This window comes from Haemaphysalis longicornis, unplaced genomic scaffold, assembly GCF_048455015.1.
Source record: "Haemaphysalis longicornis isolate Haplotype H1 unplaced genomic scaffold, Haemaphysalis longicornis Haplotype H1 scaffold_2, whole genome shotgun sequence".
Taxonomy (NCBI): Eukaryota; Metazoa; Arthropoda; class Arachnida; order Ixodida; family Ixodidae; genus Haemaphysalis; species Haemaphysalis longicornis.
Window position 1 is genome coordinate 124,530,554 of NW_027526295.1, and position 15,450 is coordinate 124,546,003.

Genomic DNA, 15,450 nt, shown 5'->3' on the forward strand with positions numbered 1-15,450 from the left:
TTCACCGAGCCCCTGTTTTCCCATTATATATACATATATATATATATATATACGTGTATATATATGTATATATATATATATATATATATATATATATATATATATATATATATATATATATATATATATATATATAATTCTTTGGAGACGGTAGCGGCCTCAGACCTCGACCAACGTTTCGACAAGGAGACTTGTCTCATTATCGAAACGTTGGCAGAGGTCTGAGGCCGCTACCTTCTCTAAAGTATTATTTCTATCTGGTGACCATCTTCAAAGCCCTCTCGTTCCCTATATATATATATATATAGTCTGGAATCAAAAACTCACACAGCGCGAAAAAATAAGGTTAGTAGAGACAGAGACACACGAGAAGGACATTAAAAATAAAAATAAAAGTTTACTGACGTTTCAGGGAGAGCTCTCCCTGAAACGGCAGTAAACTCTTTATTTTTATTTTTAATGTCCTTCTCGTGTGTCTCTGTCTCTACTAACCTTATATATATATATATATATATATATATATATATACATAATAGAGAAGCCACACTGAAATACATAACAATATTTATTCTAACGTTTCGAGCCGGTCTTTTTCAGATTTTGCCCGCGATCTCTGAAAAAGACCGGCCGCCGGTCGACACGTTAGAATATTGTTGTTTTTCGATGTGACTTCTCTATCGTACAGTTAACCTTATACTCAGGAACCTTTTCTCTTAACTATATATATATATATATATATATATATATATATATATATATATATATATATATATATATATATATATATATATATATATATATATATATATATATATATTATATAGGTTTCACTGAGTTTAGCAACGGGCCAGAAGAAACGTTCAGGTAAAAGATAAGAACAACTTTGCGGTTAACTTGTTTATTATAAATTACTCCAACAGTTTCAAAACTGGAACTTCCTTCCTTCCTCTCTCTTCCTCTCCCTCTTCAGCAGTGTGCATAAGGGTTCTGTGTTCATTGTGGGATTGTCCCTTAGGAAGGAAGTTCCACTTCCGAAACTGTTGGACTAATTTATAATAAACAAGTTAACCGCAAAGGGTTTCTTATCTCTTACCTATATATATATATATATATATATATATATATATATATATATATATATATATATATATATATATATATATATATATATATATAAAGTGTGAGCATCAGGGATGTGCATTGAGACTGTTCCCCGTGAACCTGGCATCATCATTATCCATTCTGGTCACCAAGGGGTACGCTCCTCAATCACTCACAGCTAGCCGCCCATCGTGATTATCATCTGCGAATAATCATCTTCATCGTGGGGTCGGCCTCCTCGCAACGGTCGGAGTCAGCAGCTAATAAACGCGGCCTCAACGAACAACCCGTCTCTCTCAAGTGGTGGAGGTGCTGGGTCGTCCCGCTGTCTACCTCTCGCAGTCGCACCACTGGAGCTCCGTTCAGGTCGGAGGTTGCTTCTGCCCACCACCGCCATGCAGCACGAGAGCAGCCAGTCGGGCAGCACCGCTGCGGCCCCGGTCCAGCCAGTTTTTGCCCTCACCGGTCGTGAGCGCGAACCTCCGTTTTTCTCTGGTCTCCGCGGTGACGATGTTGAAGACTGGCTTGATCAGTTCAACCGGGTAAGCGCATTCAACCGATGGGACGACAGATTCAAACTTCAGATCGTCTCATTTTCTCTGATCGAAGCGGCGAAGACCTGGTTCCGCAATAATGAGAAAGACATGTCTGATTGGGCCTACTTTGTCTCAGAGCTGCGTCGTATTTTTAGGACGTCCTCGAACCGGTCGGATGAAGCCAAAAGGCAACTGGCGGTCCGTGTGCAGCTCCCGAACAAGGCGTACGCGTCGTACATCGAAGATGTCATCGCACTGTGCCGTCGGGCTGACAGTAACATGTCCGAAACAGACCAAGGGCAGCACATCATGAAAGGGATCGCCCCTTTCGCCTTTAATGCTCTGGTGGTTCAAAACCCTACCACCATTGCGGATGTACGCACGATCTGCCAGCGTTTGGACCACCTGCAGTCTATTCGCCTCCAACATGATTGTACGCGTTCTTGCTCCCTTCCGGATTCAGAGCTCCGTACTCTAATCCGAACAATCATACGAGAGGAGCTACAGCAGCGTGACACTACCTGCTCCCAGAACACTCCCGTACAAGCCCGTGGGCTGCGTGACTTAATAAAAGAGGAGCTAGCGTGCATGACCGACGTTCCACAGCCTTGTTGTCCTGCTCCTACGCACGTCAATTCGTACTCCGAAGCTGTTACGAGACCATCCCAGCCCATGGAGCGAATTCCCCCTCCTACTACTCATGGCCACTTGACGGCTATTTCTGCGCCTTCACCGTCGCCCCCTCCCTTCCCAGCGTGGCGACCACCGCGTCCAGCAAGCGAGCGGCCAGTGTGTTATTACTGTGGCATCAGAGGGCACATTTCGCGGTTTTGTCGGTGACGCCAGCTGGACGAACGCCGGGGTTACGCACCGTATGAGCGCGACGCCTACTTTGGATACGCCCCTCGTCAGCGCCTGTACTCGCGACCTCCGCGCCAACCTTCGCCCGTTCATGACGCCAGAAGCTTCCCTCGCGATTCCCGCCCGACACGACGTCGTTCCCCTTCACCCTTCCGTCGTGCTCTGTCGCCTCTCCGTCCTGTCTCCAACTCAAATGTCCCCAACCAACACCAGAAAAACTAGACGATGTAGTTTTTGGAGGGAAAACTGCATTTTGTGGACCGACTACAACTCCTCCCGAACATCCGTGTAACCTGTTATCTATTCTCGTTGAAGGAATTGAAGTGGAAGCGTTACAGGATACTGGAGCTAGTATTTCTGTGATTGATGCTGATCTGTGTTCCCGTCTGCGAAAGGTCAAGACTCCGTATGGCGGTCCCTATTTACATGGCGCAAATAATCAGGACATCAGGCCCTCCGCTTATTGTACCGTGCGCGTATTAATTGGAGGACTCCGCCATTCTATTCAATGCGCTGTTCTTTCACCATGTGCTCACCAGCTTATCCTCGGATGGGACTTTCTTTCCTCTGCCTCTGCCGTTATTTCCTGCCGTGAACCCGCCATCCGTATTGACGACACTGAAAATTCCAGTTGCCTAGATTCGCCACAGCACACACTCAAGCTGAAATGTGATCATGTTTTGGAAGCTGGTTGTGAGGGAATTCTGTCGGTCTCCTCGGACGAAATTAACGCTGGTGATGTTGTGGTGGTGCCCTCTACCCGGTTCTTACACCAGGGAATCGCCATCCCAACCTGCCTTGTTCGGTTTGCGTGCGGGTGTGCGCTGCTTGCTGCACTGAACACTACGAATGAGGCGATATTACTGGCCGAAGGAACCACTATAGCTTCAGTTGCCGACCATACCCCTGCGTCAGTAGTTTCCGGTGACGTGCCCCCTTCCAGTCAGAACTTATTTGGCCCGCTTGATAATAATTCGGCTCTTGCGTCCACTATCAGTCAAGACCTGACGCCTAATCAGAGAAAGTCATTACTGGACGTCCTAACGAAGCACCAAGCGTCTTTCGACGCACACTAATGTAGCCTCCCGCAAACATCTGCAGCCGAGCACAGAATTAAAACGGATGGGTCAGCTGTGATCCGCCGCAGGCCATATCGCGTCTCCTCGTCTGAACGAAAAATCATCGAAGACAACGTCGCTGACATGCTCAAGCGCAATATTATTCGGCCGTCGACTAGCTCCTGGTCTTCCCCAGTGGTACTCGTCGAGAAGAAAGACGGTTCTGTACGGTTCTGCGTTGACTACAGGGCACTCAATAAGATCACGCAGAAAGACGTCTACCCTATGCCCCGCATAGACGATGCCTTAGATTGTCTACAGGGGGCCGGGTACTTCTCTAGTCTGGACCTTCGGTCGGGGTACTGGCAAATCCCGATGCATGAAGCTGGCAAAGAAAAAACCGCATTTACCACCCCCGATGGTCTTTACGAATTTAATGTAATGCAATTTAGACTATTCAATGCCCCGGCTACATTCGAACGGATGATGGACACTGCGCTTCGTGGCCTAAAATGGAAAACTTGCTTATGCTATCTGGACGATGTTGTTATCTTTTCATCCACATTTTTACAGCACCTTGAGCGCCTTGACGAGGTACTTACTTGCCTGTCCAACGCGGGACTTCAACTTAACACAAAAAAATGCCATTTTGCGAGCAAGAGTATTAAGGTGCTCGGACACGGTGTCTCCAGAGATGGAATGCGCCCGGATCCGGACAAAACAGCTGCCGTTATTAATTTCCCTCGACCCCTTCAACAAAAAGATCTGCGAAGCTTCCTTGGCCTGGCATCATATTTCCGGCGTTTTATACGCAACTTCGCCACCCTTGCGTCTCCCCTGCATCAGCTCTTGCGCACCAACGTGCCCTTTATATGGACGGATGATTGCCAAGCCGCATTTGAAGCTCTGAAAGATTCACTTACCTCTGACCCCGTCCTGTGTCATTTTGACGACTCAGCGCCTACTATATTACGCACTGCTGCCAGTGGGTGTGGCATTGCTTCCGTTCTTCTCCAGCGCGATGCTTAGCTTCGAGAAAGAGTCATAGCGTATGCCAGTCGTTCACTGACGCCCGCTGAGAAGAATTACACCATCACGGAACAGGAATGCCTCGCTGTCGTCTGGTCTATACAAACGTTTCGCCCGTACCTCTATGGTCGTCATTTCACCATCGTTACGGATCACCATGCCCTCTGTTGGCTATCCACGATGAAAAACTTATCTGGGCGCCTCGGCCGATGGACACTGCGTTTGCAGCAGTTTGACTTCACGGTTACATTCGAGTCCGGCAAAAAGCATTCGGATGCGGATGCCCTTTCGCGATGCCCGTTATCCTCCCCGTCGCAAGCTGCGTCTTCCGGGCCACGGCCGCCACGTTTACCCATGGCACCCCTCAACCATGCTACAGTAGAGACGGCCACCGAGCTGCCTTCGCTTCAGCGGGCCGATACATACTGCCGAACTTTCATGGACCGCCTGAGTGGCTTGGCGCGACCACCCAATAGCCGGCTGCGACGCCAGCTGAACAACTTTCGGGTTATTGATGGCGTGCTCTACCGCGCCAATCATCATCCTTCCGGTCATAAATGGGTGCCTGTCGTTCCTCGTCAGCTCCGCCTTCCAATACTAGAGGCTTTTCACGATGACGCAACAGCTGGGCACCTTGGCTTCCAGAAGACTTATGACCGTGTTCGGAGTCGATTTTTCTGGCCTGGCCTCTCCACGAGCGTCGCCAAGTACGTCGCCTCTTGCGCGTTGTGTCAACAGCGCAAGCGACAAACGACACCTCCTGCCGGTTTTCTGCAGCCGGTTCCTTGCCCTTCTGTTCCATTCGACACAGTAGGCATAGACCTGTACGGGCCGTTACCTTTAACATCGACTGGATGCCGCTGGATCGTGACTGCTGTCGATCACTTGACCAGGTACACAGAGACCGCTCCTTTACAGTCCGGGTGTGCTCACGAAGTCGCCGACTTCCTCCTGCGCAACATTATCCTGCGACATGAAGCACCTCGAGTTTTGCTCAGTGACCGCGGCAAGACGTTTCTTTCACAAATTGTTGCAGAAGTTCTTCGCGCTGCCAATACCATCCACAAAACTTGTTCTAGCTACCATCCGCAGACGAATGGACTTACTGAACGGTTCCACCGCACGCTCTCTGATATGATCTCCATGTACGTCAGCCCCGACCACCGAAATTGGGACATCATTCTTCCCTTCGTTACATTTGCTTATAATACCGCTGTCCAGCGCACCACCGGTTACTCGCCCTTCTTTCTCGTTTTCGGCCGCCTGCCCTCTTTTGCGCTCGACACCGTTTTTTTCTCTGCCCCAGTCTCCGCTACTTCGCCACTTCATGAACAGTTCATCAATCGGATCGCCCATTATCGACGTATGGCGAAACAAAACACAGATGCGAGCCAGCAAGACCGAAAGGGCAGATATGACGACACCCATCGCTCCGTTAAGTTCTCGAAAGGTGAAGAGGTCCTGCTTTGGACACCTGTTAGAAAACCGGGACTTTGCGAGAAGTTCCTGCACCGGTACATTGGTCCGTACGTCGTCATCGACCAGACTTCTCCAGTCAATTATTGCGTGTCACCAGTTAACCCTTCAGACCGTCGCTGTCGTGGGACAGAGATAGTGCATGTCTCCCGCTTGAAACCGTTCAACCGTCGCCAAACGTAACCTTCTGCGGGCAGGCGCCCGCTTTCAGCCGCGGGGGAAAAAGTGTGAGCATCAGGGATGTGCATTGAGACTGTTCCCCGTGAACCTGGCATCATCATTATCCATTCTGGTCACCAAGAGGTATGCTCCTCAATCACTCAAATCTAGCCGCCCATCGTGATTATCATCTGCGGATAATCATCTTCATCGTGGGGTCGGCCTCCTCGGAACGGTCGGAATCAGCAGCTAATAAACGCGGCCTCAAGGAACAGCTCGTCTCTCTCAATATATATATATATATATATATATATATATATATATATATATATATATATATATATATATATATATATATATATATATATATATATATATTGCAGGTGTTTCCTTTCCTACACGCACAAAGTAGCAGTTGAAAAACAGTGGCTGTGCAAAACCTAATTCTTCGTTTGATTGTAAACCCTTTACCGAGTGTTTGTGATTGACGAGACGTATAAAGAGCATTTTTGTGGGCAACATTTCACAAGGTGGCCTGATATCAAGGTAACGATACAATAAATTTGTAGAAAGAAAGTCAAGTCAAATAGAGGCGAACGTTCTCTGCACCCAAGTTCTATGGCGTATAGCGTACAAAAACTTCAGTTAGCAGCGAATAAAACCCGTGATAATATAGTTTTATGTACTGTGTGTAGGCTGTGGCCTTGGAAGTGTTCATAGACTTGCGTTGCAGCAACTATATTTACGGTTTAATTTATTCCATCGCTTTCGAAATTCGTTGTTTTGGTTCAGGAAGTTCATCCCGAATGTCTGTTTACGGACTTTCACAACTCTGTAATATGAAACGGTGGAGAACAATAGTGAAACATACATATGTTGTGCTATTGTTGCTTTCACGCAGTGCCGACGACGCTGTTTTAAAAGCTGCTTCTTCCCCCAAAGTTCTATTTTTGGGAGCAACGTTTTCACTTTCTAGTTTACAACATATCAAAAGATTGGCATGGGTAAAAATACATGCCACGATGGAGCGTTGTGCGCTCGTGCAGGTCTGCCTGTTGCAACAAAACCTTGACTAGTAAATCTATTGTGCTGCCTTCAGGTTGCTTTCACTGAATGAGTAATATCAGCGTTGTTGACTATTTTATTATCATAAACAGTTTTAGAGAACAGGTGATATAAAAAATACCCATAAAATATTTTTCCCATGGGTGTGGCTGCTTGTATTCTATTGTTCTTGGAGCGTTGACGCTAACTTTTGTGCTCCATACTACACTCTACGAGCAGGCGCAGAGCCTCGGCCTCCACTCTTTCTACCCAGCGCGATATTCGATGAACCTGCTGGTGAGAACAAAGGCAAAGGAGGTGAGCTCCGTTTTCATTACGTCGCAATTAACCGGTTAGTTCGCGTAAGAGTGAACGAATAGATTGTAGTCAGCGCGCCGCATGCTTCCTGCATCGTTATCTAGTCAGGATTTGTTGGTTGTGAATTGTGAGGGAGCTGTTAAGACAGAAATGCAAATTGGGGGATTACGACTCTTAACCCTGATCACTTGCGCACAGAACTAGCATAAAAAAGCCTAAATTATCTATTCAGTCGGGACACGCCAACTAGCGCAAATAAAAAAGCACTATGCTTACCAAAAGCAGCAGCCTTTAATTTCGAAGAAGGTAGTTGCAGAAATAAAAGAAAATTACACTGACTACTGCGGGCTGCGCTCACACGTCAACTACGTGACGATTGCTTCAATAACAAATTTCAGTCATTCGTGCGTTTTAGAAAGTTCAACGTGTTCACAGGCAATCTGTGGCGCCAGTTTTCGGGTGTTTGCAAAGCCTCTGAAGTTGTGCGTGTAAGAAGGCCAAATAACCTTGACGTGGAGCATGAATTGAACGGCCTGAAGCCCGATCAGGTATCGCGAAGCTCCGTAATTCGAATGGGCAATACGGTAAGGCCACTCACAGAGGCATCGTAATCCGCACTGATTTCCAAGATGTCGCCAATCTTCGGAACGCGAGTACGCAAACTAAAAAGTCCAGGCATCACGAAGCCGAACGAGGTATTTTTCGGAAACACTATAATAGAGTCTGATAAAGCGGCTACCAGACGTCGGTACAGGCGAAAATCATTAAGAGGGGCTAGCTGCACTGTTTCACATCTTGTAAATTAGAAGCAAGGGTAGTGGCAATCGTGCCTACAACATGGCGAATATAACGGTAATATCCTAAAACAGGAAGTTGCGAGCAAGGAGGACTGCGATGGCATTTGACAGGGACTTTAAATGCCTTTAAATGATTGTAAAAGTGGCCCCTCAGCAAACGCCAGGTTCGGTTAGTAGAAGCGGCAGAGATACGTCTTGTTGATTTGTTCGTTAGCAATCCTCAGTCATGGAACAGTTCTGCCTGTATCAAATCGATAGCAGATCCAGCGCTAACGCAAGACGAGCGAAAGAAGGCGTTATTTTGGGTGTAAGCAGCAAAATCTGCTGGAGACGACTGTCGTTTTCTTTAGGATCTACCTACGGATGGAATAGAGTTCTTCCAGGTAGAGTTCCGAAGTTTCTCTGAAGCTGTCCAGCATCTCTAGAGCTACCAACACAATAAAAAAATGTTAGTGTTCTAACCAGCAACGAAGGGTGTCAGTCTGGTTAAGAATTGCAGCCCTGTCGAATACCACCAAGTTATAACAAAATTGCTTGCCCAAGCAAAAGCTCCCCGGAAAACTGACACCTTCCGCTTATAACCAATGAAACAAAGCTTAGGAGTCATTCTTTTGTTGTAAATCACGTCCGTGGTAATCAACCAGAGTTTCTGCAAGCTCAGTTGAATATACCCATGTAACTAGGTTTAGGAGCTCAGTGGTAGTCGGTAAACCAGGAAGCTATACTGCTTTTGGAGAACATATACAAAATTAGTATAAGCGCTACCATTCTCCGCGAAGAGAAGTTATATTATTTTAAGGCGTCATTCAGGGCAAGAGGTTACATTTCAAAATGAAAAAGCTTGCTTGGCGAATTGCTAAAAAAATTTGCCACGTGAAGGCAGAAAATTAACAAAAAATCTAAGCAAAATCAGATATGCAGACGTCATGGTTACATTCAGGAAGCCAGGGACCTCTCAGTGTTGCTTCATGATATTCTTTCAAAAATCTAAGCGGTGGCCCAAAGATATACGAGAAAATAAAAAAAACCTATGTTAGTAGACAATTACGGAGCCCATTCCTAAGCGTTTTTATAAAAAAAGCACTTAAGTGAGTTGTTTTTCTGCCGTGAAACTTCACTGTGCAACTTCATTCATGTGGTTTGATTGTTTAAAAATTTAGCGCAAGGCAAGAGCTTGAACGGCTCATCAGTAATGTTTTGCAAAACAAAATATCAACCGTTCGCTCCTGCCGCATGAACGACCACAACTATTCAAGCAATCATGCAAAAGCTTGGAGTGACACAAAAATATAAAATGATAAATAGGCTGACATTAATTATAACAATAGTGATATTGCAGGTGGCAATACTAATAGAATACTGTAATCATTATGGTTCTAGAAGACATCTGGTTAATGAATGTCATAATGGGGTTCGGCGTTGCGCTGCACAGTGTTAAAACAACTCAAGTAAAAATCCTGATAACGCTGAAATCTATGTTTACAGCGAAATCAATCTCACGGCTTTCTGGGATAACGTTCTTTTTTTTTACGTTGCATTGCAAAGCATCGCCGGCAGGGCATCCCGCCTAAACAGCAAGGGAACGTACTTTGCTCGTGCCTGCTGTCTTGCTCCTTGCGCCATGCTTCCCCTCCTCTGGCAGGCTGGTATTACGGGTGCAAAAGCCCAGGAACTCCTTGTTGGCTTCTCACCGGCGTCCTCCTTCCATCAGAAAACTTCCCTCCAAACCAAACTCATGTGCTCCCCTTCCATACCGCGCCGTAGCACAAGGAAACTGCAGTTCGACCACGAGCGTATAATTAGTTCAGCTAGCATCCGTGGGCGTTCTTAGTGACTTGTAATTAGTCGATGACGCCTTCTGTGGTGCCCCTGTGGCACTTGCAAGTGTACTGCTGCTGTGGTTCTTGTGAAGCGGCACATTTTTAGCGGGAATAACCACACCTTTATGGCCTGGCAAGATTACTTATTGCATTACTACAACTACGCTAATTACCTGTCGATTTTTGGGCAATATGTTTATGTGTGGGTTAGATGTTTCCGGAAGATCAGAAATGTGATTTCTATGGTGTGGCAGAGCTTGAAATGTCCTAAACTTTTCTTTCTGAATGCTCGAGTCATACGAACAAGAGTTTTACCAAACTCTTCAAAACTCCTCGAGTTTTACGAAAATCGAGTCATACGAAACTTTTAGTTGTGTAGTGGGTGTAGCACAGGACCGGGGTAATTGGATAATAATGGGAGAGGCCTTTGCCCTGCAGTAGGCGTAGATACGCTGGTGGTGGTGGTGATGATTATGATTATTATTATTATTATTATGACGATGACGACGACGACATGCGGTCCGCTGATGAAAGCTCATCTGCTTCATGAACCTCAAAATAGTAGTATTGATCAGTTTTAAAAGCAAACTTGTTGAGAAAAAAAGTTGTCAAATTGAAGGAGGGGAGTTTTATTTCAGATAGGCGCCAAGGTTCAGTGGAAGAACAACCCGCTGGAGTACTTCCTCGGAGTGAGCGAGATCATGGCAGCCGACTGGGCGAGCAAGAAACGCCATCTGCTGGTCAAGCGGAGGTAAGAATCACACACCACTAGCCAAACCCACGTTGTATTCCGGCCCTCACCGACTTGCCAGATCCGCGGGTTGAAGATCTCGCCTTGGCTGGTTAGAGGGGGTAATTTCGAAACAAGCAACCATTCATGCTACTAACGAACCGAATACAGCCGACAACTGTCGTTTCACAATGACGTATTATAATCGTTCCGATGCAAACAAGCGGGAATCCATCGCGTTCGAAAGATCTGGAAGACTTCGCGAGCTGCATTATCTTTCTAGCACTACTATCTTACCGCAAGTGGCGAAATACTACATGAAGCTCGCTCGAGTAGCAGAATATCTCCGAAAACGCTTACCCCGCTTTCACTGATATTAGCACCGACACGTAGTAAAATCTTTTCCTTTTTCCAGAGTTTGCGAAAAATGCGGACCCCTGTCATTCGGAAACTGATGGCTGCGCAGAGACTGAATTATGCCTGGCCTGCAGAGGAACTGTCCTCTCATCTGTTAACAATGTTGGCTCACAAAATTAGGAGGGAAGACCCCTAAACAAAGGAACCTTCCCGAATGTTCCTTCAGCGTACGGGTCTTTGACGGCCTCTCCCGCAGCCGCTGCCGGAAATTCCCTGACGTCGACGGTGACTGTCATGAATGAGGGCGAGAAAAGATCTTAACGCCCTCTTTTTGTAGTTACCTGCTAATTATGAAAAACCGCTACCCAGAAAAGCGCAACAAAAGCCTTAGAAATAAAACTGCAAAACTTACCCAAAAGGTGGAAGAATTTTCGAGTTAACCGGCAATTAGTACACGGGGACAAATTCGCGATGAATTACGAGGAACATTCATTATTAAACGCATATGGTCCCTTATTAGACACCTCCTCCACCCGTCTCAGCCCAAAACACCGCAAACTAGTCGCGTTACGCAGTTAATACACAGCTATCCTAGTACACAACAGCAATTTCTCATCAGCCGTAAACAGAAGTATATTCCCACTGGTGCCAAACACCCCCTTCCAGAATATCAAGACATCACGGAGGCGGAAGTCACTGTAAACTAACGCACAAAATTTTGCGTAACGTATACGAAATCTCCGATACTATATTATCTACAACTTTGATGAACATTAGGACGCCGGTACTCTGCCTCAAACGTAGACTCACGCAAAAATTTCTTGATTACCTAACCCAGGGAAACCTCTGAGCATACTGTTAGGCCGATTTCGCTCAAATCTTGTATCGGAATACTTCTGAAGCATAACATACTTGCCCGCCTCCTCGATCACCTAAATCAAAGACTCTCTCCTCTCCACAATGCTTCTCTTTCGTGCTGGGATTTCAACTAATGACGTCATCTTCAACTTTTTCATGACAGCATAGCCGCCCCACCACGGGCCGATACAGGTGCAATTCTAGCCTTACATTTTACCAAAGCCTCGATAAAGTCACGCATCGGGCAGTTCTACAGGGCCCTTCAATAGTCTCCCCCGCCGTGAAAACTAAAACTTTGTTAAAGCCTTTCTTACCTCCTGAATAGCAGAATTCCACATCGGTCCTGAAGTAACAGCAGCAAGAAGCCGTACCCGACGGTTGACGTATCCCTTATGAATTACTACATTGCGATCCGCAGCTGAGTACACAGCTATAGTTTGATCACCTCTGCGAAGGGGCGGGTAGTATGCCCTCTCGCACTCACTGACTTGTGAATTGATTAGCACTATACGTTCTCACGTGCGGTAACTTGCACATAGCGGTTTTTCGCGTCTCCCGTTTGTTTATTTGTGGCGCGCCTGTGTGGCTGGCCCCCTTAGGTTACCCCTGCGCACCATTCGGTCTACCTATGCCAATTTCTTGTTTGTTATCGCCAAAAGCTACAAGAAATGAAAAAATTTCTTCCTTTCTTTTTCAGTCCCGTGGCACTGAGAGATACTCGTCTACACGTTTATATCAATTACGCGAAGAGCTCGCGAGGAAAGTTACCATTAAACCTAAAATGCCCGAAATTATGTACCAAGCGGCCACGGCCCAGTCTACGATTCCTCACCTGAAGTGCAAAAAACAGTGTACTTTGGAAGTCTCTTTCTTTTACACTTATTTTTACTTAAACCACCAGAAAATTTTGTCAAATAAATGTTCTCCAATCATCCTTGAGTGCAGCTTCAACACTGTTCCTGTTCTGCCCATCGACTTTATTGGCAAGTGTAATGATGTTTTAATACATAAAAAGTAATTACAACTGGGTAATTAGCGCAGAAACCAGGGCAAGTTGGGTTGGGCAAGAATTTTAACTTTTTCACTGTTGAGACAACGTGATTTCCTTATATTCTTTAGACTACGCACCTCCATACTACCACATTTCCGTCTCTATTTAGGCCTACTCTCCTGTAGGGGTCATTATTGTCATGATGGCCTAACCATTTGTACCTGCAAGCAGAGCTTATGCGTATTTAGTTACGTCTTACCCGCTTAGTGTTTCAATCTTTGATATAGAAGCACTTGTTCGCTGTCAATTTTTTTAAGGTTGACGACTCTGACTCTTCATAAATGAGTGTCTTTTCGCCCTTTGCAGGCGAGAATTCTCGCTGTTTGACACCGACTGCCAATTTGACGCGCAGAAGAACGCAGTCGGTGAGTAGACTTGGACCTCCCCCTCTAATTTGGGGTAGTAAAGAACATTTCTTTCATGCTATCGGCGTTTAAATGAATCGTGTCTCGAGTGTCGGCTTCAACGCAAGCCACTTGGCGCCCAGTGACGTGCAGCACTGCCCAGTAGAACTTCCGGGCAGTGAAGATAAATTGGAACTTTAGAGCCACCATGTAGCGCCCTGCATTTCTACAATAATGCAGACTTCGTACCCGCCGCGGTAGCTCAGTGGCTAAGGCGTTGCGCTGCTGAGCACGAGGTCGCGGGTTCGATTCCCGGCCTCGGCGGCCGCTTTTCTCATGGAGGCGAAAAGCAAAAACGCCCGTGTGTACGAGATTTCGGCGCACGTTAAAGATCCCCGGGAGGTCAAAATTAATCCGGAGCCCTCCACTGCGGCGCGCCTCATCGCGTGCGTTGCGTCGGCGCGTTAAACCCTGCAATCAATCAATCAATCAGACTTCGCGAAAGTTCCAATGTAATCGCTATAATAAAATAAAGGGAGACAAAATTTGAAAAACTTAAAAATTAGAAAAATATAGAAACACCGCAAATGGTAAAACGTATAACGCATGGAATTTACACAATAATGCAGATTTCACGGAAGTTCTGCTGTAATCGTTATAGTAGGGTAAGTGGAGATAACTGGTCGGGTGAAATTTTGAAAATACAAAAAAATAACAAAAATACTAAATAATTACGAACGGTGTAACTCTGCATTTAAACGACAATGCAAATTCCGCGAAAGTTCCAGATGTAATCGTTATAACAGCTTAAATGAAGATAATTGGTAGAACCAAATTTTGAGAAGTAAAAATAACAAAGATAATAAACAATTACGGAAAAATGGCAAACCCTATACACCCTGCATTTCCACAATAATGTAGATTCCGCAAATGTTCCTATTCTTATCGTTATAATAGCGTAAATGTAGATAATTGGTCATACAGGATTTAGAAAAACAAAAAAAAATGGCTCCAAAAAGTTCTGACTCAAGACAACTGGCATAAGCATGCTACGCGTTAGTAGATAATTCTCTGAATTTCTGCAGATTTTTTTTTTCCGTTTCCTTTACATTTGACGCATGCCAGCCTGCGAGGTAATCTTTGTGGGAAAGACCAATGTGCCTTAAATTTGAACTATTCGGTTCGTTGTAAGTGGATTGGGATTCTCGTAGGTGGACTAGGTCGTCAAGGTCATAAAAGCTTCAATTTATAGTGAAGCTTTTCCTGTCGTTGAGTAGTTCTGACTGTAGCGCATGCGAAGAAAATAGAAACCACACTGCGCGCGTAGTTTCCCAAACAGCTTTTTCATTTTCTGTCTTGAACAGATTCTTGTGAAGTCGTTGCCAGGCTCTGCTGATGCCGTCTGTGCCTTTTTCCAACCTTCGTGCAATTCAGTAAGCGCTGCGAAATACAGGGATCTCTGTGTTGAGTTAGTGGGAGATGAGACGCCGAGCTTGTCTACTCGCCAGATATTCGCTTATGTATTCGCCAGGAGAAAGCCTTAGGTGCCTCCTTGTGCGATAAATCCTCGGTGTGCGGTCAAGGAAATAGCCGCCGCGGTAAAAGGTTAATAACAATACACATTTGAACTCAAGTCTGTACACAAGGAACCCAGTGAGCTACCAATGACATCAGCACACGCTTCCAGCGGGGGCACAAAAGCTGGCGTTATTCTATTCTTTGTAGCCCGTGCACTATAAAGGGATTCGTCAGGAATTCGGAGCTTTTAGGTGCGAATGTGGCCGTTTTCAAAGACGAATTCGAAACGCACAGGTAATAGAATAGTGCCTGCTGCGTGCGACCTGAACGTGACGGCACGTGAGTAGAACAAACGCGTACCAAGCGTGGAACCACGATCCTAGGGAAGCTCTG

The 15,450-nt window shown here is 45.8% G+C and overlaps 1 protein-coding gene across 1 annotated transcript in view; it reads left to right on the top strand.

The window, feature by feature from the left end:
- The window catches only part of LOC144167365 (neprilysin-2-like), a 70,737-nt gene that overhangs the window by 28,922 nt on the left and 26,365 nt on the right, over positions 1-15,450 (top strand). The window contains exons 12-14 of the mRNA XM_077696650.1: positions 7,505-7,582; positions 10,838-10,950; positions 13,502-13,560. Of these exons, the coding sequence (XP_077552776.1) occupies positions 7,505-7,582; positions 10,838-10,950; positions 13,502-13,560 (250 nt within the window). The remainder of the gene's footprint in view (positions 1-7,504; positions 7,583-10,837; positions 10,951-13,501; positions 13,561-15,450) is intronic.